Source organism: Tympanuchus pallidicinctus, unplaced genomic scaffold (genome assembly GCF_026119805.1).
Source record: "Tympanuchus pallidicinctus isolate F22 unplaced genomic scaffold, pur_lepc_1.0 scaffold20, whole genome shotgun sequence".
In the NCBI taxonomy this organism is placed as follows: Eukaryota; Metazoa; Chordata; class Aves; order Galliformes; family Phasianidae; genus Tympanuchus; species Tympanuchus pallidicinctus.
The window spans coordinates 13,031,668-13,056,767 of record NW_026294722.1 but is presented as its reverse complement, the minus strand read 5'-3'; the positions used below and the strand labels follow the sequence as shown (position 1 = coordinate 13,056,767).

General features: G+C 46.7%; 1 protein-coding gene and 1 non-coding gene across 8 annotated transcripts in view; both read left to right on the top strand.

Moving 5' to 3' along the window:
- Positions 1-6,117: 6,117 nt before the first annotated feature.
- TRNAE-UUC (transfer RNA glutamic acid (anticodon UUC)) lies at positions 6,118-6,189 on the top strand. Its single transcript has one exon. It is a non-coding gene; the product is annotated as a tRNA-Glu (tRNA).
- Positions 6,190-9,261: 3,072 nt separating this feature from the next.
- RBM39 (RNA binding motif protein 39) overlaps positions 9,262-25,100 on the top strand; it is a 28,997-nt gene continuing 13,158 nt past the window's right edge. For 3 of the 7 annotated variants that reach the window (XR_008207007.1, XR_008207006.1, XM_052684081.1), the window contains exons 1-9: positions 9,262-9,574; positions 12,689-12,752; positions 14,587-14,636; positions 16,169-16,363; positions 21,295-21,360; positions 21,467-21,520; positions 22,824-22,941; positions 23,546-23,698; positions 24,225-24,362. Coding sequence is in view for 5 of the 7 variants with exons in the window: in XM_052684081.1 (XP_052540041.1) it covers positions 12,702-12,752; positions 14,587-14,636; positions 16,169-16,363; positions 21,295-21,360; positions 21,467-21,520; positions 22,824-22,941; positions 23,546-23,698; positions 24,225-24,362 (825 nt within the window). In the remaining 2 variants the exon portion in view is untranslated. Of the gene's footprint in view, positions 9,575-12,688; positions 12,753-14,586; positions 14,637-16,168; positions 16,364-20,100; positions 21,002-21,294; positions 21,361-21,466; positions 21,521-22,823; positions 22,942-23,545; positions 23,699-24,224; positions 24,363-25,100 lie in introns of those variants that run through there. The other 4 variants (XM_052684079.1, XM_052684078.1, XM_052684080.1 and 1 more) reach the window with 4 other exon arrangements.

Below are 25,100 nucleotides of genomic sequence, written 5' to 3'. Positions count from 1 at the left end.
CTCTGGCTCTTTTGCTAGTAATGAAACCACATTTCCCACCAGGCACTGGAAGAAACAGCCTTTGTGAATTGTGAGGCTGTGAACACTGGGTTGCTGCAAGATGAATTAAGAGATGTCCGACCAATGGTTCCAGGCCAAGGTATCCCCTTGCTGTCCATTCTTGGCTGAAGGACGCTTCCCACAGCTATCGCTGAACAACTGCAAAAGGAGCCAGGTGCCTGAGATCACGCTCAAATGGTTCCTTCAGCTGCTGCTCCTGGGTGGAAGAAGCAGTGCCAGGAGTCGTACACCCACTCCTCTTTTCATGCAGCTGCTCTGCTGACAGACCTGTGCAAACACTGCACATCAGGACATCATCAGGACCTTGCACAAAGGCCTTCCTTGCTGCCCCGACCACCGGCAGGCTGTACCCAGGGCCTGCCTCAGCCACTGGTGTGGCTGGTTACGGTTGCAGGACCTGCTCTGCTTCTCTGGCATGGTGGGACTGCACCTTCAGCTACAACACTACTTTGCTTTCTCCTCTCCTGCCCCCTCCTAATGCTCTTCAACACTGTGAGCCCTAGGGCTGGAATGGGGAGCAGGACCAGGAGCAGCCTGCTCTGCTGCAGCCCCATCAGGCTCCAGGAAGAAGTAATGCCTTGGATACTGAAGTGCCTAACCCAGGGAGCAGGGCCCACTCGTAGGAGCAAAGAGCCCTGCCAGAGGAGCAAACCACCTTTGTATGGCCCCATCTCAGCAGAGGCAGCTCTACCTCTCATCTCTTTCCCTCCCCTTCTGTCTCTTGGTGGCTGTGGCAAGTCCCAGCGCAGCGCAGTTTTAAAATGAAAGACCCAATAGTACTCCACAATGTTCCAAGAACCACCAAACCACCTCTTCAAGTGCCTGCACCTGGGTGAGGTCTGTAGCTGTGGCACAGACAGACGCGGTCAGTGAACATGGTGCGGTGGGGCTGGGGTTGGACTAGAAGATCCCGGAGGTCTTTTCCAATGTTGATGACTCTATGATTCTAAGATTTCTCACCATGGGCAGCTCTTTGCTGTACCGGTAATCAAGACAAAGCGTTTGGCTCACCAGGGGTACAGCCTACCGTCCTCAGAGTTTTCAGGGCTTGGCTACACAAAGCCACAGCTGACCAGATCTACCATCAGTTGATGGTCTCCCTTAAGCGAGGGTTTGGGTTTGGCACCCTTCAAAGGTGCCTTCTGACCAGAGTGCTTCTTATCCCCTCTGAGAGGCTTGAGGCTCAAACTGAACAAAGCAGATGTGAATTCTCCATTATTTTGGAGGGCAGACATCTTCCATAAAATGTCTCAGATCCTTTATTGAACGGGACCAGGCTGACCTGGATGCGTGAGCTGATGGCTGAGGTTCCCTGGATTGTGCACTGTGAGAGTCCTCTTCCAGCAAAGGCCTTAGCATGTATGAAGCAAATAAAAAAACATCCCTGTTCTTAATTAACCCTGTCTGTGTTTTGAAGCTGACTGAAAAAATCACATAGCCCAGGACTGTCACTTGGAAAGAGCTAGTTGGAAATATTTGGCCATTTGTAAAAATACGTGGTTTCAAGCAGCAATCAGCAGGTTTTTTTGTTTTGTTTTGTTTTTTTTTTTTATCATGGGCATGATGTAAATGTATATAAGAAACCAGATGTTCTGCAATGGGGCTTTTTAAAAATCATCCTGTCCCGATTTTTTCCATCTTACCATCTTTTGCTCCCTTGCAAAGTAAGCAGTCACACTATCACGTTACCGATTGGCAATAGCAGCAGCTGGCTGCAACCCAACCTTAGCAGCATGGGACCAGGAAACAGATGGAACAGCAAATGCTCTTTGTTTCCTCTCTTGCTTTCTAAAACAGACTGTGACTGAAAACACAGAGCAGAGGTTTCTGCCATCTTTCCTGCTTCTGTGGCTCCCTGGCTGCCTGCAAAGCTGCGGAGGGGGCTCTGGCAGGGGTAAGTGCTCCCCACAGTACGGGAGAGCTCTGCCTTTTTACAGGGGACTGGGAAGAGGGGAAGAACATCAGAGACAGTGATTACAGGCCCTTTGAGGGGACACATGGCTGCAGCTGGGTGAGATAGCTGAGCTGAGGACTCCCTGTGCTTCAAGTCCTGCTCCTCCTGCTGCTCTTCATTCCTGTGTCCAGATGAGTGAACTACATCAGCTTGTTGAACAGGTCGTAAGCAGGAGTGAGGTGTTCTGCCAGGCTGGATGATAAGGCCACCACTGTGCCAGGGGTGAGGAGCAGAGCCAGAAACCAGAACTGTACACGAAGGGAGAGAAGTGGGGAGGAAGGTGGAGGTGGGAATGCCCCCCCAAACCTGCTGTCCCTGGTAGTCCTCGCCCCAAAGCTAGGCAGAACTGGATGGGAAGCCTTGCTCTCAAGTCACTTTCTGTGAACTAAACCCTCAAGTTTCTGGTAATGATGGTTGGGAAGAAGTCCCCAGCAGAGATGCCCTGCCTTGCTTCAGGACTCCCAGGGTCTCCTGCGAGGCTGGAGCACAGAGAGAACAGAGCAGATAAATTTCTGAAATGAGATGCATCACCTTACCACCAGATCAGTTAGAGCTTCTAAGGGACTTCTACTCCATGACTGACACCTCCTTGTACCCAGTGAGAGCTCTGCTGCTTTCAGTCTGCCCCCTAAGGGCTGACCCATCAGCCAGACCACACAAGCCAGCCAGTGGTTCTCTCTCCCACATAGGGGACGTCAAGCACCGCACGTGGCTCGGCTGCACAAGTCCCAGCACCAGCTGCTGTACAGTGCCTGGTGCAGGGGATGCTTGCCAGAGGTGGGTGGCCAAGGCTAGCAGTGGGAACAGCAATGCTGTACCCGAGTAGCAACATGAGTGGTGGTGACCTTGGTGTCCCATCGCACTTCAGCTCGCTGTTCCCTCTCCCGCCAGGCTACACAAGCTGCCGGAGCCGTCTGTAGCTGATGGCCGTGCCAGGCAATGTAATACTGTGGATGGTACTTGCCAAGAACAGAGCAGAAAGAACCTGCAAATGCTGAAGCTAATCCTGCAGCCTTGTTTTTTTGTTTTCTTGTTTTGTTTTCTTACAACCTTTGACAAATTAATCGGGCTACCATTTCTGTGAGAAACCTGGACAGAAAGTCCCATCACCAGAACTATGGAGATAAAGGAAGAAGGGGATTTATAGGGTCTCCTGCAGCATGCCCATGAGTGCAGAGGCTCTTGCTGGTCCTGTTGTCTCCTGAGCCGTCATCCAGAATTCCCCTTCCTGCTAAGGGGAGTGCACCACACATTCTCAGTTTTATTCCATTATTCTTGTTATTCTTCACCATCACAGACAGATTTGCTCCATTTTGTTGTTTACAGATGTTTCCAACTGAAGTATCTGTAGGTTGCTTTTCTTACAATATTCCTTTGTTGAAATGATGACAACTTTTTTTTTTAATTAATTGAGGTTAATCCATTTCACTGAAGATAATGTCTTGAGTCCTGCCTGCACGCTGCCTGTTTACTAATACTCACTGATAACATTCCTAAACTGAGTATGAGAAGTGCTTGTTTGCTCTATATCCTTCACCTTTTCTCATGGTGCAGCCATGGTCCTGTAGAAGCCATTGGGAATGGCAGCAAACTCTCTGCTCCACTTTGTAACCACAGGGAGAAGTTATGTTTCTGAACTAGAGATTGCCTTTCCAGATCAGGTGGTGCTACAACAGTAAGGCCATCCTCAGTATCTAAGCTGTCTGGTGACACAACAGCACTGGAGTCTTCTCTGGCAATGGGGATATGTCTGACTCCAGGGCTGGGGATGTATGGTGCTGGCACAGCTGACACAGCCTGGTACCAGAGGTAATGTGAGCTGTTGTCACCTTCCAGGCAGCTTGTACTGTATTCTGTGCTGCACTGGATCTGGCTGGGATGGAGTTAACTCTCTTTTACCAGCCTGTATCACACTGTGTTTGGGATTCTGTAATAAAAGCAGTGTTGATAACACCGTGGCGGGTTCGCTGTTGCTGAGCAGAGTCTACACAGGGTGAAGGCCATTTCTTTTCCACATGAGTGAGCTGGACACCAGCACACATTGCCTTCCCCAGCTTTCAGGATCTGCATTTACTAGGGATCCCTGTGTGGTCAGTGCAAGCGGTTGCTCCTGCACACTGTTCTTCAGCAGTGATACAGGGATGACTTAGCAAAATCAGCTTTTTGACAGCATTTCCTCCAGATGGTCAGCTCAGCCCAAAGGGCGCTGCCAGCTCTGCAGAGACTCCAGCTGGAAGCAGCACGTGTGCCCCTAGAAGCTTTTTGGAGAAGAGCTATTGCCCCCACAGCGCTGCTGGACAGGAATTCATAGAATCCCAGCACTGCTGGGATGGAAAGGCCCCCCCAGCCCCAGCTGTGCTGTGTGCTGTCTGCTCCCCAGCTCAGGCTGCCCAGCACCCAGCCATGGCCTCGGACACCTGCAGGGATGGGGCCTCAGATGCCCCAGCAGGGCAGTTTGAAACGCTGAGATGCAGGTGATAGTGACACTGCCTGCAAACTCTGAACACAGCTGCTTTGTGGGACCATGTAAATGAGGCCTGTTCCCACAGCACCCACAGTGCAGTGGGACTGTGATGGACGTGAATTTCAAAGTCAGAGAACAAGAAAGGTTAAAAGATTTGCATTTGAGTTGTCCAAATTTCTCTACCTGTCCTATGACAGCAATAAAAAAATGACAACTTAGTTCTTTAAGTTTATTGATGGTGGCAAATTCTCCTATTCTCTACAGTCATCACACATCCCTGACGCAGCTGGGCAGCATCACCTACTCTCAGCAGACGCATCTCAGCCCAGCCCCAGCCGCTCCTCAAGGCCTGGCCCTCCATGGTTGTGTGGGATGAGCATGAGAGCTCCCCAGGAAACCCAACAGATCCCTTGAAGCAGCACCCCAGCAAATAACTCATTGCTGGCCCATATATAGATCCCCAAATTGTTGCTGGATGGTGCAAATCAGGAGAGGAGAGCTTTCTGTAAGACCAGAGTGCACCCAGGTGAAGGAGCAGTCCTTGGGAGGCCAGAACACAGTGTCTTCATCTGCAGCACAGGTGTGTTTACCCAGGCAGATCTGAAGCTGAGGACAGGCAGGCTGGTGCACGGAAGCCCAGATCTTGTCACAGCTGTGCCAAAGCCTGACTGACCTCACAGAAACAGGCTCTAACCTTCTCCTGCCAAAGAAGCAGGAGCACGAAGCAGTGCAGCCCTGCGCCCTGCAGGAAGGAGCACCTGCACACATGGCCACATGCAATTCCACTCCTGAGCCTTTGGACAGCCTGGAACTTGACTGGGATCTTCTTTACTGGCAAACAGACATGGTCTGCATTAGCTTTGCATCTTTCAGAGCATTGTATCTTTAATTTAGTATTTAACATCTTTCTTTGCCAAGCTTTGCGGCCATTTGAGACTATTCTTAGAATAGTTTTGTGTCTGGTGAAACAAGAGGTTTTTGCAAGCATGTTCTCCATTTGGCTTATTCCTTTTTTTTCTTTTTTTTTTTTCAATTAGCTCTTTTGGGAGGGATTTCTGTGTAGCTGCTCTTTCAATGATACCGGATCACACCCACGATGTTCCCTGTCTCACAGCGCTCTCTTACCAGCACGGTTCTGATCGAAGTCCCTCCCACCTCTCAGCACCAATGGCTCACCTCTCCTCGGGCAGCGGCTGCCTGCTGGGATCGCAGACCCGGTCTGCATGGCAGGCGGACACGAGACCCGGCACGGGGACCATTACAGACCGGCTTTCTGCCTCCGCAGCCTGTCCGCTCGCCCAGGTACATCCCTGGAACTGGTTTCGAAGAGCGCTCACTACAGCAGCCCTATTACTTTTTTTTTCCTGTTTACTCCTATTTACACCCGAACTTTCAAACCGCAGGGGCAGTTTTACACGCTGGCAGACTGAGATGAGCCAGGTGCGCTGACTCTCAGCGCCCCGGCCCTCGCTGTCCCCGGGCACGCGGTGGCGTGGCGGTGCGGCTCGCACTACGCCGTCCTCGCAGCTCTCTACCCGCGCGGTCGGCGCAGCAGTACGGGGACCCGACCGGTAGGTGGCGCTGCACCGCAGGCGGAGCGCAGGAAGCTGACGCCGCAGCAGAGGCAGCTAACATGCAATCCCACATGGTCTAGCGGTTAGGATTCCTGGTTTTCACCCAGGCGGCCCGGGTTCGACTCCCGGTGTGGGAAAGCACAAACCTTTTTTATTTCAGCTCCTTTCTGAGTTTTCAATTGCGAGAGCTCTCAGCACTCACACGGCATCCTCGAACGACTTGAATTCCTGCTCCGGACCTCCCCGGTGCCTCCTTGCAGCGGTAACGGCACTGGTGCTCGTAGCACCGTCTCCATGTCTCTCACACTGACCTGTGCCACAAACAGTGCATCCTGCAGTGCCCAGTGCAGGAATGGCAGCAAGCCTCCCTTGCAGGCCCAGCCCAGCCCTTACCTGTGAACACTTTTGCTAAGAAATGTCTCAGTGAAAGGAGAAGCAGCCGAGTGACACCACTGCTGAGCCCAGCACCATGCAGCGTGATAAAATACATTCTGATTTGGAAGCCTATAGACCTGAGCTCGTAGCTCCCCCCCATTGGTTTAAGTATTTCCATTAGCTATGGAAGAAAAAAAAAAAAAGAGTTTTAGAAGACAAAGTTTGTTTAAATCTTCTCTATAAACTGTTCCAGACTCATAAGAGAAAAAAATGCCCTAAGCCCAGTCACTAATGCTTGTCTGCTGCTGGCTTCAGTACGAAACCACTCAGCGCCGCAGTGTACTGTATTGAGGAATTGGCTCAAACTTCCAGAATATCACTAAATCAAATGTAAATACGAATGTGCCATTTTGTGGTCTTCCAGGGGAAACAAAGCACTATTACCGAGACAATCAGGCTTCATCTCACAAGACACTCATACTTTTTCCATTAAACCATTTGCCCCCAAGGTGCTTGCAGACTCTATATGGCAGTCAGCAGTGGCTTGGGCCAAAAGCTGCAAGAGGAGGCCAGGTTACCAACAATCTTAGATGTACCTGGGTCTATGGCAGGCAAAAGGCTGTCAGATATGGGCATCCCTTAACCAGGGAAAGCTTCCTGCAGAAGGGTTCAGCAGTGACACCACCAGGTGTTGCTGGTCTTAAGCCTGAGGAATCCTGTCAGAGCCCTTAGCCAAAGGGAGGAACAGACACCATGAAGACACAGCCACTGTCAGTCATTACATCAGAAGACCCAGACACAAAGGAACACTGGCAGCTTCAACTTCCTGCCCAACACATTTTGCTCTCTCCTACAATAAACAAGCCTAACACTATCCCCAACTATCATCCATTTCACCCAAGAAAGAAAGAACATTATTAACAAGGTAAGGCTTCCTCCTGTGCTCTCAGGCTGCAACAGACACAGCTCAGGATTTCCTACGCTGCACACAGCTTACATAGGCTGTGCGCTTTCCACGACAGTTACTGTCATGAGCTCCTCTGGTTTATATAACATCCTTTGTGCAATTCTCACTTGCTACTGTCAGCCAAAACATGTTGCTTACACTGGGACTTGGATGTATAAGGATGGATTGGGATCTCAAGTAAGCATGAAGTTGTTTGATGTAACAAACTCAGGCAGATATTTGGATACTGATGTCTAATGGCTTACACAGAATATATTGTTTCTGGTAAACAACATAATTTGAAAGGAGAGGTGGGGGGAGGGACAGAGAGAAAGATGCAGTCACCGCTCTTGGATCCAGCAATGCCAGAGTTGATCCTTGAGCAGTGCTGATGTCCCTCCTCTTCCTAAGGAGAAGCTGAGTCCTTCAGAACATTCCAGAAATGAGTCTAGGGTCTCAGATACTCATCAGCTGCCCTCTAACATTGTGATCAAGGTATGATCCTACTCTTGTGCAAGAGCAGTTCAAGATTTAGAAAATTCTGGAACTGGGTTGGAGGGGCTTCAGGGGAGCCTTACTCTGACCCTACCACAATACGTGCAAGCATAGTTTGCGAGAACTTTTCCTCCCTAACTAAGTTTGCTTGCTGTAATTAAACAGGCCTGCATAGTATTCACAAGATAACTCCTTATCTGGGGTCTAGGCAAATACCTTGCCTTTGCAGTGATCCCTCCTTCAACTCATTACTGTGGTGATCTACACTTCTACCAAATGTTTGGAACAGTAACACTTCTTAGTCTCTTAAAGAACCTTGCTCAAAAAATGGAGTAACAAGGCTTTCCCACAGAAAATAGGCTCAAGCTGGACAAGACACCTGCGTGTGCCTGCAACTTTGCCAACAAAACTTCCCAGCTGGCAACACATCCATATTTTGTTGATTAAAAGACGCCAAAGCTACAGCACCACTGACGCTTTGCATCAGTCACTGTTCACAGCCTCTCTGGAAGCATACCTTGGATGGCTGACAAGATCTACCAGATGCAGTATGGCCTAAAGTTGTCCTCTAACTGGCTGAGCTGGCTTTGCAGGTTCCCAGCTTCTGTTCCTCCTATCCTGGGTCCACTTCATCTTGCCCAGTTCCTTTTTATCTCTCTAAAGTTAAGCTTTTCCATTTCTTTAGGTAAAAGGCCCCAGATGACAAAGGACTGCAAGAGGACCTTTCTCACTTAGAGCTTAACATCAGAGCTGTAACTACCCAGGAATACTTCATAGGGATAATCACGTAGCTGCTTCAGCATAAAAAAAGAGCAAAGACTCTGAGCCCGCAGCCACCAGCACAAGGCCAATGTGCACACTGTTGAAAAAGAATAGAACACCTTACAAAAAGACACTTTTTACCCTTCTGAGCTGCCATCCGGGGTGCAGGAGAGCAGTGAGCACACCCACTTAAAAGAAAACAAACAACACTGTGAAAACAATTAAGTGAGCAGGGACTGTTTGGGCTGCTAAAGCTCAAGGGTGGTCACAGGCAACCCAACAGACAGCTCACAGGGGATCAGATAGAGCCCTTCCTGCAAACACGCTACAAGCAACCTCAAGGCCCAGTAACTAAGAAAGGACACAAAACTACAGCAACCACCATCAGCAACCACACAAGAAGATGGCGGCGCTGAATTTAAATCCCTACGGGTCACCTTTGACCTCCCGCGGCGGGTGCGCGCACTCTCGCGAGAGCACAGAGGAGCAGAGATGGTGGTCTTGCAGCCCTTACCCAGTCTCGCGAGCGTTTGAGCGCCGGTTTCCGGCCGCACTCTCTCGCGAGAGGTGGCTGGCGCGGGGCCGGGCTCTGTGTCTCGCGAGAGCCCCTGCGACGGGTACTGGGTGCCCCCGTGCCGTGTGCGGAGCCTGCGAGCAGCGAGACGCGGCGGGCGCCATTTCGGGGAGCAGCTGCCGCGGCCAGAGCCGGGGCCCAGCCCGGGTCTGGGTGTCGCTCGTCACGATCTTGCCGTTCTTTGCCGCCTGCCGCCTTCGCGGCCGGCCGAGCGGCGCTGTCCGTCCGCCTTTTGACCGCTCGGAGGGGCCTGCCGAGCCCTCGTGCCCATCCCCCACCGTCAACGCAGCCAGCGCCGGAGCCCGGAGCTTTCGCTGCTGTCGCCGGGCCTCGGACACCCGAACGAGGACAGCGGCTGCCCGCGGCGCAGGTAACTGCCGGGCCGGCGCCGGGTCGCGTACCGGGTGATCCCCGGCCCGGCCCGCGGGGCGACGAGGCCCGCGTCTCCTGCCTCCGCGGCTTCCTCGCTCCGGTAGGGCCGCCCCGTGCCGCACTCTTGGGCCCTGCCGCCGGTTTCCCTGCGGCGTCCGGCCCGCGTTCTTTCGGCACGGGCTGGCGGAGCTCGGCCCGCTCCCCGTCTCGCGGCCCGGCCGTGCGGCCTCGGCTACTCCCGCGGCCACGTAGCGGGCGGGTCCGGCTGTCCCCGTCGCCGCCTTGTCCCTCCCCGAGTCCCCCCCACGATGGCGCTGTGCGACCCGGCCATGCCACCCGTGGGGAGCGGCCCTCGGGCCGTCGAGGCGCGGGGCCGGGAGCTGAGCGCGGCCCTGAGGCCCGGATGGCTGCGGAGCGGGACCTCGGCTCGGGGGGGGGGGCGGGGCGGGGCTCGGCCTTGTGGCGGCGTCGCTGAGAACCGAATTCGATTTCCTTCCTCTTTGGCTGCGCACGGAGCGCTGGGAGTGCCGGGGTGCGAATGTGGGCGGCAGGGGCGCCGTGCGGCCAAAGCTGTGCTCTCAGTCCGGTTGGTGAAGCTCTCCGTAACGGTTCTCCTTGCCTCTTGTTAGCAAAACGCGGACCGAATTGGTATTTTAAACTTTTTGTTACTTATGGTGGTAAAGAGGGATGGATTTACGTTGTGAAATACTGATGAAGCCAGCAGTAGTAAATCTTACATTCTTTTAGGCTTCTTGTTGACTGTGGAAGTCTCAAGTATAATTCATTCCCTTTTTTTTTTTTTTCTCCAATGATTTCAAGCATACAAAGCTTTTATTTTCCTTTAAAAAACAAACAAACAAACAAAACAAAAACAACGAAGCCTTTTATAAGTAGCCTTTTACGGTTTTTTGGTATTTAATGAAGAATACTGGGAAATCTGTTACGATTTTATACTCATTTAAAATTTATGGATTCTTATCTGTGATTTTTTACTAGAAAAATAGCTATGTGTGTTTTGGTTTCTGGCTGGAATTGTGGAGTCAGTGGGTCTGTGTGTTAGAGACGGAGCAGGTACTTTGTTGGAAGCGTTCTGTGACACCAGTATTGCACTGCTTACGAATTGTACAATTGCACGGGCTGAGGCCAAAGGTCTCCATAACCTCATGCACTGCCTGTGGCTCTGCCCAACAGCACACAGCCCAGAACAAGTAGGAATAGAGGGCTGTGATGGAGCAACACTTCCCTCTGTGTCCTCTGCTGGTTGTGGCGCAGGGTCACGAGGGGTGTCTTTGTTTAATGAAAAGTCTTTTCTATAAACTTTTTGTTTGAACACAGCATGTGGCTTTTTCTTTGTTTGGAACAGTAAGTCCTGTGGCCAAATGCTTTGTGATAAGGCTTTTTTCTTTTTTTTTAACCCTCCATAAGATGGTTGTTGCTTTTACACCTATTTGTGTGGGTGCAGCACTCGGCATTCCTGAGGTGCTCGTCCACGGGGCTCGTGGTTGGGCTGTCCCTGTTCTGGCCCTGACCTCCCTTGGCCATTCCTCTTCAAGTGTGAAGAATCCTGCCCAGCCGTATGTGGATGTGTTCTGTTGGCTAAGTGCACAGGCAAAAAAGCCTTCGTGGGTGGAAGTTGCCACTCATGGAATTGTTTTGTGTTGAAACCACGTTTTGACCCGGTGCTTTTTAGTGGTGCTTAATCATACTGCTCTTCTTAGTGGTACCTCCTGTTAGCAGAGCAGCAGCCAGTTGAGTTATGTGTGTCAGCAGGACTTGAAAAACTACCTGTCAGTGCTCTGAGAAAAAGTATAGTAGCCATTAGGTAGAAACTAAGGGTGGCTGTGTTGGTGGTAACACTAGCCTCAGAGGCAGTAACTTTGGCAATGAGGTCAGTGTGCCTTGATGGTGAGCCATTGAACGTGAGCTTCCAGCGCTCCCATACTGGCAAAGGTTTCTTCTGTTTGTTGCATACTAATGGGGAAGAGAGACTTGGTTCTTAGAGGTGGTGAAGCTCTGGTACAGTAATCTCAGTTAAGAGGTTATGGGTGAACAGTTAAAGAACTTTGTAAATTTGGAATTATTTAATTATGCTGGAAAGTGCAGTTCTTGTACAGCAGTACCTGCAACCATGGTGCAAGAACTGTCATGGTTTAAAGAAATTCATGGCACGTGTGGAGGAAAGTTCTCCATCTATGGCTCATGTCTAGAGGCCTTGCTTTTCAGTTCTAAAAAAGAAAAGAAAAATCCTCTTTTATTGATGGTTTTTAGGAAGTTGAGTCTCCGTTCAACACTGCAGAGTTTTGAAATGTTCTTGATAGTGGACTTGCATAGGAGAAGGGAATCAAATGTCATGAGGATTTGGACTATAATAAACACAAAATGACATGAGGAGGTTGAAGTCAAAAACTGGTATTGCATGGTGTGATATGGCTGCTTTTTCTTTCCTGAGACTTGAAAGTCTGGACTAAATGGATCAGGTGTGTGCTTTTCCTGGAGCTTGAATCATAAGCTTCTTCCGTGGCCTGTGCTGTGCAGGAAGTCACGTTTCTTAAAGGCAGCCCAAGTCATCAGGGTAATAAATGGGATGGTGGCAAGTGCAGGGAGTGTGCGGGTGGGTTTGCCTGGACGTGTGGTCTGTAGGCAGCTCAGGTAATCCTGTGGTCGAGCTCTGATATTTCCTAAGATGGCCACTAGACCTGTGTTGCTGCATCACAGTGAGCTGTGTTCTTTGTTGAGAAATAGCTGGGAGCACCTCAGGGCTTTCTGCCTGCTAATTGTCTGATAGCACAGAATCGCAGAGCGGCCCGGGTTGGAAGGGACCTCAAGGATCACGAATCCCCAGCCCTGTGCTGCAGGCAGGGCCACCAACCTCCTCATTTCATACCAGACCAGGCTGCCCATGGCCCCACGCATCTGTGTTGTTCTCAGCTGTGGTTGGTTGCTGCTTGGTGTCACATTCTTTACCAGCTCACTGGGCGAGCTTCATTCCAGGCTTGTTGGATTTAGCTGCCGAGAGGCTGACGTGTGAACTGCGCTGATGCAGTAACGACTCTTAAGCAAGAGCTTGACACTGGGGTTCTCCCTCTCAGCTGCATTGTTTTTTTTCTTTCAGGTGTCCTGAAAAAATGGCTGATGATATTGATATAGAAGCAATGCTTGAAGCTCCTTACAAGAAGGTGAGAAAAACGTGCCAGTGAGGTCCTGTTTACCTTAATTTAGCATTATTCATGAAACTACTGCTGAACTGTAAACTAACATCCCTGGAGCCCTCATGATTTGTCTTATTGGAGATGCATTACATGTAACTTGCAAGTAAATATGTGCTGTTAATGTAATTATATTGTGCAGTAGTTTCACTTCAGCGTGATGAATAAATGCCCATCTATCTCTCTTTGTAGACTTGCCTAACGATATCTCACCTCTACTCCCATGAATTCACCTTTGATTCCAGTGTGAACTGTCAATCATAAGGTAGTAATTGAGTGACGTATCGCTGTACCGTGGTCCCCTAGGTTAAAAAAAAGAAAGAAAAAAAAAAAGAAAAACAAAAAATAAAAACAAGAAACAAAAACAACCAACCAAAAAAAAAAAATTACCCCCAAAACAAGAAATCTCTCCTAAAATTGCCAGGTCCAGTTTGGTATAGCAACAAGGTGAATGCAGTGGTTTGGGAAAACAGCAGGGTTCCAAGAATAACCTTTTCACCAGTCCCATGGCAAGTAAATATTTGAACAGTCTGCTGAGGGCAAGAAGTGAGACTTGCTCTTACTGCAGAAGGCTGGTGGTGGTTAATCTTTTAACAGAGCAGGTGGAAATCAATTGCTGAGTGAACGAATTTACCTAAATTCTTGGATCCCTGAACAGCCCGTTCTTAGCAAGTAAAAGACAGTATCACAGTCTGCACTGTCATCCCAGACAATCTCCTGTATCCTCTGTCCTAGTTGTTCAATTAAGAAGTGTCAATTCTGATGCAAATTCTTACCGATGAGTGTAGCGATGTCTTTTGCCTAAACCAGCAGCCAATGAATACTGTCTTTTTTGTTTTTCACCAAGTGGTGGTGAAGTGTTAACATCGTGCATGCTTTAGCACTGGTTTCTCAAGTAACGTGTATCAAACTTGAGGCGTTTAGGAATTGTACTTCTGATGTAACCCACGTGATTAAATTGTAAAGCGAGTATATAAATTATACAGCAGCTATTGTTAGTCTGTTCTGCAGTGTTAATTACAACCGTGTCATGAATTTTGAATGAGCACTGTAAGTTTTAAATTGTGTATTTAGTTCATGTAATATTTAGTAGTTATATAAAGTCTTGAAGAGAAAATTGTGAATTGTTATGTTGAAATTCTTGTGGTTTCCTGGTTTAACATGGATATTTTCCATGTAAACAGGTATGGAAATAGGGAATGTTTAGGCTGGACTGGTGGATTATTGATGACTTTCTTGGGAGTCGACGTTACTAAAGCAGTGTGAATCCCTGTTTGCTTCAGGGCGAGATGTGTGACAGAGGTGGCATCAAGCTCTTACAACCCTTCAACGAAAATGAGCGAAGATCTCGGGAATGGCATCGGTCACAGGAATGGATAGTGGTGGCTGGCTGCTAGCGCGGCCACTGGGGTTAGGCAGAGCTGTAGCCTTGGTGCTGGTCTGAGGGGCACACAAACCTGAAGCTTCCTCTTACGTTTTATAGAAATAACATTTAACCACTTGAGTGCTGAATTCTACAGGATAACTTGCTCTCTAAACCATGTAAGGAAGTATCTACAATTTAATACACGCTTTTAAACGATGTAAGTTTTGTATTTTGTAGTTGTATGACTTAAATTTAAGCAGCAAAGTGGTTAAACATGCCTACTTAAATTATCTAAAGCTTTCCATGTTAAACTCTAAACAAGTAATTTAGTATTAAAATTTTTGTTTTGTATTTTCTTATTCCTATTCCCATTACCCTTTGACCACTTGAAATGTTTCCGCTTCGTCCTCACGATGTTCTTCTATCAACCCTGCTTAGGATGAGAACAAATTGAGCAGTGCCAACGGCCACGAGGAGCGCAGCAAGAAGTGAGTGCCCTCGTGCTGTGGGAGGGGCGGGGGCTGGTGGAGCTGTGGGATGCACCGTGCACGTCACTGGTGCTAAAGGAGGTGAACTGGGAAGGCTTGGCATTGGCAGCAGGGGGAATTACGAAGTTTTCTTCTGTGTGGATGTAGTTACATCCTTGTGATACCACCAAATTCGTGGATACGTGTATTGTTTTAGCAGCAGGTAAAAATACAGACTTGGGCGGTTCTGCACAATTCATCTCCTATATTTTTTTGTATCTTTAGCTGTGCATTTAAGTCTTTTGTGTGAAATCTTAAGCAATTTAGAGCAGTGCAGACAGGAGATCGGATTGCTTTCTTGAAAAGGTTCCATATTGGGTTCCACATCAACTTCCCTCCCCTTTTCTGTCCCAACATTTTCATTGCTACTCATATTCTCAACTGAGTTTTGAGTCTTTCTTTGACTTTTTTGTACAACAGCTGTTTTAAGCAACTTCTAAAATTACATGAAAACTTTCAGAAACAGATTGCAAGCATGCTTTCTTCAGGAAGCATTGCTGAAGTTCTTACCTAGTCAGTGCCTTACTTTAAGGTTCTGTTTATCATCACATTTTGTAAACATAGTTCTCATAATAAATGCGCCTATATTTCAAGGCCATAATATGGACTTCAAACCCCATCAAAATCAGCTGATCATAATATTTGAAGTTCTGAAGCTTTATTTATGTTTTTTAAAGCATATGTAAAACTCTTGCTTCTGTTTCAGTGGCCAGCTCCCAAATTAAAACTGAGGTAGGAAGAAGGATAATGCTTCCTGAATTTCAGAAGTGGTTCTGACCTCTCATTTCAGTTTCAATCGAAATACTCAGGTGTTCATATATGTTAGCATGGCCTGCTGCTGTTGTGGAGGAGGACCTGGGGGTCCTGCTGGGTGAAAAGCTGGGCATGAGCCAGCAGTGCCCCGAGCTGCACTCGGAGGAGCAGCAGGGTAAGGGGGGGTTGTCCTGCTCTGCTCTGCCCTTATGAGGCCCCACTTGCACTACTGTGTCCAGGTCTGAGATGTCATCGACTTGTTGGTTTGCCCCAAATGTACAAGAACCATGGATATAGAAAAGCAAATGGCTCAGCAAGGTGAGGAGTAGCAGCTTGATTTTGAAAGAGGAAGCAAAGCTCTTAGTGTTAAAGGTGGTGACAGACAGCGTCAGGAGAAAAGTCTTTCTTTTCCTCAAACTTTGCTATCCTATTGTTGTGATGTTGGGTATTTTATTCCCCAGTCCTGTTCCTCTAAATGAGAACATGCTTTGGTGTCACAGAATCAGATTGGAAAGAAGTGCTGCAGAGCACTTGATCTTGTTCATTATGGATTTTAAGATTCCTTATGTTTATCCACGCCTTCTGCAAAAGTCCTTGTACACATAGCAGGATGTAGCAACTTTTCACATTAACGTTCGTGGCATTAAGTTAGAGGAGCTGTGGAATGTGGATAAATAACGGGAGGGGTGACCCAGAGCTGCACGTGTAACCGAAGGTGTGTTGTTTTTTAATCTTCTCAGGAGAAAAAAGAGCAAGAGCCGAAGTCGAAGCCATGACAGAAAGAGGAGCAGAAGCAAGGAGCGCAAACGGAGCCGGGACCGGGAAAGAAAAAAGAGCAGGAGCCGGGAAAGGAAGCGGAGCAGAAGCAAGGAGCGCAGGCGCAGCCGTTCCAGGAGCAGGGATCGCAGGTTCAGAGGCCGCTACAGGAGTCCCTAGTAGGTCATCAGCACACGGTGCTTGCGTGCTCCCTCGGCGTGTGATGTGAGAGCTTGAAGTTTGTCTGCCTTCTTTCTGCACTGCTTGTTAATCATCTCAGAAAAGGGACTGCGAGGTTCAGACTGAAGGTGGTGTCAATAAGTATGGATTAAAAAGAGGACGGTGGTAACACATTGTGTTCCTCTTGCTAGTGTTCCCTCTTATCACGATGTAAAGAAGCAAAAACAAGTGAAAGAATGCGTAAAACTAACTGGGAAACAAATGCAAAAATGAAGTTTTATTTCAGACCTAAACTGCAGAGCAAGTTTCTTACATCCTAAATGCTTCAGTACATATTGGAAGGATTAACTGTTTAAAAAGAAAAAAAAAAAAAAAGACTTGTGTTTCAGGCTCATAAAACGCTTTGCTTTTTTAACTGAAATTTCTTACTGGATTGTTCCTCTTTATATGTTTACTGCAGGGCTGTTTTATGCATCCAAACTTAGAAATGTTTTGTCTAGTAGTGTCCATGTGCTGTATGCTTGCCTTGCCTTTTCTCAGACTTAGTTGGAGGTGTGGAAGTATTCTTCAGAGCCTCTGTTCTTTGGCTTGATGAGACTTCTGCTGTAGGTGGTCTGTGGCGGTTGGCTTTGGCTTCTCAGATGCTGTTTTTTTCACTGGTGGTATTTGCTTAAGGTTTCTGCTGTTGTATATTCCTGCCATGCTCTATGCTCCTTCCATCACCTCTTTTAGTCCTCAGTGAAGCAGACAAGCAGTGAGAACTGGGCTGCATGCTTGGCTTTTCTCAGCTACCTGCAGGTGCTGCTTGTGCAGGCTTTGGTCCGGGTTTCATCCCAGCAGTTGCCAAACCCTGGAATGCAAGGTAACGTCAGAAGCAGGCACTAGGAGAAGATGATGTTGGGTTTTTTCCTTCTTTTTGCAACAAGTGATGTCACTTTCTTTGGAGAGATCCATCAAGATTTTTGCAAAAGTGCCTTTTCCTTTTTGATATTCTGTAAGCTTGTACAGTTCTCTGCAAACTGGATTTTTTATGCTAGGTGGCTGGGTCCTTCTGCAAGGAGTGCATTCCTTTGGGTGCTCTTGGAGTGCAGGCAGAAATGCTGGAGGTCAGGTCTCATTTTGCACGAAGCCCCCTTGATGTTGGCAGTCTTCATGCTGCAGATGTGGTGCATCTCTGGAGTGTGCCCGGCATTCCCTGTTTTTTTAGCCCTTTGTACTCAGAGATCACAGCATAGCAGCCTTGCTTTTGGTTTATCTCTTTTATAAGGCTTTTTGCAGCCTTTGTAAACCTGGTGTGGGCTTCAGCTCTGAAGATTGCAACAGTGCACAGCTGGTTTGTTTTCTACAGCTCTTTGGCACCTGTATGATCACAGGAGCTGCCTGGAATTTGTCAGTGCCACTGTTGCTGCTCCAGATTGCCTCTAAATGCAGGAGTCCTAATCAAGATCTTCTGCCTTTCAGAGGTAGAACCTGCTGGCGCCTCTCTTTGTGGTGCTGTTGCTCATGTAATCAGCTGGGAGTTTCTACATCCTCTTGTTTGTGTGGGAGGCTTTTGCTCTTTGTTTTTTCCTGTTGTTACTGAGATAGTTTTCTGCCTGCAGACATCTGGGAGCCTTAGCATCCTGGTCTTCTGAAATGCTCTCCTCAGGCGGAGGTTGAAACGCGTGTTACTGCACTAACGTGTGCCAACTTTCACGTGTCCACATGTGTTGTACCCACGTCTCTGCAGCATTGGTGCTGACTGAAGTGGACAGCAGTTAGCTGTAGTTTGCTTGTAGGTTGTGGATGATAAAAGAAAAGCCTCCTTTGTTGTCTGGAATGAGCAGAGCTGGTTATCTTAAAGATGAGTTTCTGCGTTCAAGATCTTAGTAGCAGGCAAGTCATTAGTTCTGGAGATAAAGCCTCCTGCATCATCAGCCTCCTTTCTTTGTATGCATTTGGATCTACAAAAAATGATGCTACCATACGATGACAAACTCTTTATTTGCAGTGCCATCAGCTTCACATTTCCTGAGTAACAAACAGTGCTTAATGAGATTGAGATACATCAGCTGCTGCGTGGAGACTTTGGATCTGGAATCTCACTTTGTGGGGCTGCTCAGGCAGTTCTGAGTTGGTGTTACTGCAGGCTGTGTTGCACTCAACTGCTGCATCTAATTCAGAATGGTTCCTGTTTGTATCATTTTCCACTCTTCATCCTCTTTAAATGACTTTTAAATTGAGATACGTCTGCTGCTGGTGGGCATGCAGAAGCATCTGCAGCACTGGAGAGAGGTTGTCTGTGTGGTGTAGATAATTCTGAAGGAAAAGGATGAAATTCTCTGTCTTCAAGTTTTGTCTTCAAGCATGAGGTAGTCTCTACATGTGGCAGTTTTTAAAAATTGAATGCTTGGCTTTCATTGCTGAGTGTCTGTGGAGCTTTCTCTGTGTTCTTTTCACTTACCTTGCCACTTAAATATTTTAAAGCTTTATAAGACTTCTTGTGAAAAGAAGTTACCAAGTGTGCCTGCTTAGACATCAGCTGCTCCTAACGAACTCCCTTAGACTGGAACGAGAAACAAGTCTATTCTGGAGCTAAGAATTTAGACAAAGCTATGGGAAAAACAGTCCTGACACACACTGATGTTCATTGACTCTCTTGGCCAAAACCTGCTTCATCTGAGAGGCTTTTCTTGAACTTTTGGCTTCAACTGATGTGAAAGCTTTTTTTTTTTTTTCAGGCTGACTTCTGACCTTGTTCTGGACTGTGTGGCATCGTGTAGGTTTAGGCAGCTGTGTGCATTGCTGTATGTGGGGCTTATTGACCTCCAGGCACACAGATAATTGCTTGCCTCAGCTCTTCCATGCACGAGAGCAGGAACTGGACAGAACTGCAAAAGAGCTTTTAGAACGGCAGATGAAAAAAGAAGAAAATTCCTTTGATTGGTAGCTTTACGAGTAGATCTCAGTAAAAAAATCCAAATAAATGCAACCACGGATTGCTGTTGAAAAAGATCTGCAGGAGTTCCCTCAAGCTGCCACCTTGCCTCATTCTGCTTCTGAGACTCACTGTTATGTCTTCACTTTGTCTTTTTTTAATAATTAATTCCTTTGTTTCTTACATCTTACGCTGCTTGTTTGTTGAGGGTGAAAATGAGCAAGAGATTCTTGGAAGGTTAATGTTTGTTTTTTTAATTTTCTTAGCATTTGAAAACTCACTTTACCTTCTCAGTTTTTTGCTGGTTTTTTTTTCCCCTTTTTAACTAGTTTTCAGCAAAGACACAGTAAGAAAACACTTTGTGTTTCCCTGAAAGCTTGTGATCTTAGTCACTGGCAGTTATTTGGTTGGTCTGTGTGTTAATAGTCTGAATATTGGGGTCACCGTAGTTAGTGCTGCATATGAATTGAAACAGATACCATAGTGTTCTGCAGCAGCGTGTGTGAAGATGCAGGGTAATCCCTTCTGATGAGATGCCAGCTTCTGAAAGCAGTTCTGGCATTTCCAGTGCACTTTTTGGCAGTATATTTTGGGGGTGTTGGAGAACTTGGATGGGTGTTCTCAGCAGCTCACCCAACTGGAGTAGGAAATGCCATATTTTATCCTAGGTTGTTTTTCAGTAGGTATTTCCAACCCCTACAATTCTGTGATTCTGTCGACCTGCTGTAGGGAACCTGCTTTGGCAGAGGGGTTGGACTCGATGATCTCTGGAGGTCCCTTCCAACCCCTACAATTCTGTGATTTTTATCCTGAGTAACCTCAACAAATTGCGTATTATGTACCTGTTGTTAATGTGTTATTTTGTCTTAACAAATAGTTTCTAAGCCATCTGATTTATTTCTTTATTCCAGTGGTGCTCAGGGCCATTTTTCCCTTCCTTTAACCTGGCCAGCATGGCTCTGGATCTTAGCCCTGTCCTTCCATCTGTTACTGTGTCGTGGTGTGTTTAGAGGGGGCATCCTCCTCCTTGTTGTCAATGCTGAGCTTAACTCTCAGCACTGCTGCTTTCCTGAGTAGCAAGACAACCTGGCTGGCTGCATGGACTTAGTGAAAGATTATGTGATATCTTCAGACTGCTGTATTTTTCAGGGTGTTTTCACATCAGTTTATATCCACAGCAGAAAGAAACAGTTCTGTGCGAAGGGGCAGAGTCCTCTGCATTCAGTCTGTCGTGTTGTGTCTGACCTTCAGTGGATATGGAGGAGGAGGGTTAACAGGTGGCGTTCTTTGCCTTGTACCTAGAAGGAGATGAAGTTCAGGGAGAGCACAGTAGTAGGAATTTACTGTTCACAGCACAGTCTGTTACTCTGCCACAGGAACTCGCAAGAGGGCTGCCTTGCTGTGGGCAGATTGCCATTGGTTGTAACTGCCGTGAAGCCTGCAGAACTAAAATTAGATTCAGCCAAGAGATGGTGGCGTATCTATATAAGGTTACCTACTGCTCAAATGGTTCTGTGTTTTGATGTCCATTCAGAACTGAAAGGAAGCTTTAGTTACATCTCTGTAGTGAATGCAGCAGAGGCAGCGCTAGCAGTGCCCAGGATGTTTCCTTTGCAGATATCCGTGGGGAGCTGCTTCACTTTCCACTTGCATCTTCAGTCTCATCTCGGTTTTGGTTTTAAGATGCCATACCGGAGTCCTGCCTGCACCTGTCAGTGAGGTGTGCGTGTGGGCAGGTGTCTCAGTAAGGTGGGGACAGCAGCCCTCGCTCACAGTGCCTGTGCACATGTGTGCCACAGCTCTGGCTTCCCTTCTTCTCGGGGTCCTGCGTGTGCGGAGGTGTGCAGAGGTGTGCTGGGTGTGCTGGGTGTGCATGCGGTGGGGCTGCTGGCGGGCAGTGCTGGCAGGGCCAGGTGCACGGGTGGGTGAGTGCTGTCAGTGTGATGTCAGTACAGACAAAATCTTGAATTGAGGTGCTCTGGTAAGTGACGTCTGTCTTTGCTTTTGCCGTAGTTCTGGTCCCAAATTCAACAGTGCCATCAGAGGGAAGATTGGTCTGCCTCACAGCATCAAATTAAGGTTTCTGAGTTTTCTCTACTTTTTATTGCATCGTTAATAGGTTTTGTTTAAAATAAGACCGTTATGCTTGAAGTGTTTTGGTAACCTTGTTCTTATCTCTTTACAGCAGACGGCGTTCCAGAAGCAAAAGTCCCTTCAGAAAAGACAAGAGCCCTGTTAGGTAGCTATTTTTATATGCTTTTTTTCCCCCATCGATTGAAGGAAGAAGTGTAATGATGAAATAGTGTGTGACTGACTGCACAGCTATCCAATTAAAGTCACAAGTGATGCTGGAATTCATCATTCGGGAAGCCCAATAAATGAGAACATGGAGAAATGTTGCTTTTTTTCCCGTGTCGTCCCCTCCCCTTCCCTCTCTCCAGTTTTTGGTGTACCATTGTGAATAACATCAATTTGCAAAATGTGTCTGGCCTTAGTTTTCATGTTTTTGTGTTAATTCTAATTTAACTTACCTAGCATTCCTACTAAATATTACTAAACACAGAACGGAAAAGTGCCGCTGTTTTTTTCCTACCCATTGTTGATGTTATTTGTGGAGTAGTAACCGAAATCCAGAAAGTGCTTATCCATTCTTAAGCTTCCCAATTAAGGAATTTGTATTTAGATTGCTGCTAATTAGATTTGTTTAAATTTAAGTATATTAATTTAGAGAATAGGCTTGCATGGTTTTTATTAGCAAAGTGAGATAATTTAATTAATCTTTCTTGTGTTTTCTCAGGAAGATTTTAAGATATAGATATATGTAAATAAATACGTTATGCTACTGGAAGCTCAGTCTAGAATCAGGCCTGCTAATTCTATCCTGTGCATAAATGCAAGCCAGGTTTTTTTTCTGCTGCTCTTTCCAGTTGAAGCTTTAATGTTTCAAATGTAGTGTGATTGCAGCTGTTGTTCAGTTGAAATCAGCACTGATCCAGTCTGTGGGATGGCAGTAATTATTTGCTATTCAAGTGTTTGCTTTTTTGGGAGGAGTGTTAGAAGCCACAAGCAGTGAGGACTGGGAGCTGTTGGTGTAGATGTCAGTGTTTGTGCAGTGCCTGGAGTGACTCCTAAGTGACTGGCTATAAATAACTTAGTTTGCAAAGCTCATCTGAGAGTGCATTGGTGTGCTGATTAATGCTGTGCTCTTCATTTTCCCATCATCTTTTACCACAAACTTGTCAGTATGGTGCTCTTCTCTGTTCGTGACAGTAGCAGAATGGCAGCTCCTGTGTAGCTGGGGCTTCTGAGTTTGGAATACTGATTTCCAGTCATACTCAAGTTCAAGGTGAAAACAAGAAGTTTAGTCATGTTAAATATGATTGCATTAATATTAGGTGTTCACCTCTTGGCACCTACTTTTTTTAATATTGCAGGTATTTTTTCACTGTTCGACTTCAAAATGCTTGTGTTTAAAGTTTCATGCATTGCAAAGGTTACCTTATTCAGATTTCTTTTTTTAAATGCATCTTTCTTCTTTCCAGAGAACCTATTGATAATCTCACCCCTGAAGAGAGGGATGCTCGAACAGTATTCTGCATGCAGCTAGCTGCAAGAATTCGACCAAGAGACCTGGAAGAATTTTTCTCTACAGTAGGGAAGGTAAGTGATAAGGAGGTTGAAGTGATTCTGAGCACTTTGTGAAGTGTCTCTAGCTAGGGTGGGTATTGTGCTGAGTGACAAGGAGTCTTTCAGGAGAGTCCTGGGGCGTGCGTGATTTAAGGCTCTGAGCGTGGGGAAGTAATTGGTCAGTTTGCTGTTGGCTGTGCTGGGTGATGCAGAATGCGAGGAAGTAGCTGTGGTTCAGATAGCTTCATTTTCAGAACTTTGAGTCTCCTGCAGGTAATCTGCTGCCAGTTGAAGTGTAATTTCAATTTCAACTTTCAGTTTTGAAGAAATAGCATTTTTCAGCAGTTTTACCAGCTGCAAGGTTCTGGCTTAAAGCATTGCAGCGCTGCAGGTATCTGCTGACCTTTTTCCTGAAAAAGAATACTGCATTTGACTCTGAATTGTAGTTTCTAGTGCTGGCTTTCCTCCAGGATTTGTTTGTTCAGAGGGTTTGATGCCACCCAAGATTTGCAGCATAATTACGCAGCCATTGATTGATTGGCTGGTAATTGCTTGTTAGTAGTCTGAAAGTAAACTGCTTCAGCTTCTTTCCTGGAGCAGCTCTGTCTGTAACAGTGTGTCTGTGCTTGTCTTTCAGGTGCGTGATGTGCGGATGATTTCTGATAGGAATTCCAGGCGTTCAAAGGGAATTGCTTATGTGGAATTCGTTGATGTTAGTTCAGTGCCTCTGGCAATAGGACTCACTGGACAGAGAGTCCTGGGCGTACCAATCATAGTGCAGGCATCACAGGTAAGGACTTAACACAGTTAAAAGCTTGGTTTTTTTAACTGGTGACTTGTTACCTTGCTGGAAAAGTTGGTGTTTGAAGTTGGTCACCAATGAACATGCAAAAAGCCTTACCAGTAATGATCATATGGTTTAAATGTAGAAATTGACCTTGGTTCCCAGTAGCTGATGTGCAAATCAAAGGTGCATTTTGAAAGTACTGGTGTTAATAGTATTACTTTTAAAAATCATAATAATAATAATAATATACATGGTGTGCTTTCCAACAGATGTGAAAATCAAAATGACAGTTTACTAAGTGCAAGCCAGAATTCTGCACAAAGTTGTTCAGCTTGAAGATTTTAGGGAATTACATCTCTGTATTTGGTCGTGGTCTTTGCTTTTGTATTTTGAGTTGACTACCTGGCCGTGCAGACTATAAACCAGTTGAATTTGGTAGAAGTATTTTTTACTTATTTTAGGATTTTTCAGTATTATTGTGTTCGTACAGAATTTACCAATGTTTTCTTGTTTTTCTTTCTCCCCGCAGGCAGAGAAAAACAGAGCAGCAGCAATGGCAAACAACCTGCAGAAGGGCAGCGCCGGCCCCATGCGGCTCTACGTAGGGTCGTTGCACTTCAACATCACTGAAGATATGCTTCGAGGGATCTTCGAGCCGTTCGGCAGGGTATGCTGTGATTTGGCACTGTGGGCTTGGGGTTGATCTGAGCTTTCAAACAGCCCCTGGAAAAAATTCAGTCTCACAGGCACCAAATGTTTTCATTTTCTCGCTGCTGTGTACCTACATTCTGCACCACAAGGCTGTAGGCATTGAGTTAGCATTTCGGAAAAAGTAAGGGCCTTGCCTGGAGACATGGTCCAGTGATATGAGTGTAGGCCTTATGTTAGAGAGCTTGAGAGTTCAGTGAGTTCCTGAAGTTTCCCAGAATCAGGCCTTGGTCTGGTTCACAGTGAATCTGTAGTACTGTAATCTGTTTCTGAATACTTATTTGTTAATTAGTAACTCGTGTTGCCAACCTTTGCTGAGTCACCTGCTGCTGTGATGTAGGCTTCTGTCTTTACACTCTGATCAGTGACTTTCAGTTTATAGCATGGTAATGTTTCCTTACAATTATGAAAGTGAGGAGATTGAATCTGAACTTTCCATCTTAAAAAAAAAAAAAAAAAAAAAAAGTTAAACACTGGTGCAGCACTGTGCTGACTGTTGTTGCATTGAGGGTATGTCAGTATTGGTAAGGAGAAGATAATACATTTCATACGCTGCTTAGGTATGTGTTTTATCAAGCCTGTTGATGATTTTCGTACTGTTTTAGAACAGCAGCCTTGTTTTGTACGTTCTGTAACCTCACTTTTTAGATCTTTGTTCAGTTTTTTGTGTGTATCCCTTTAATTCTGTTATGCAGAA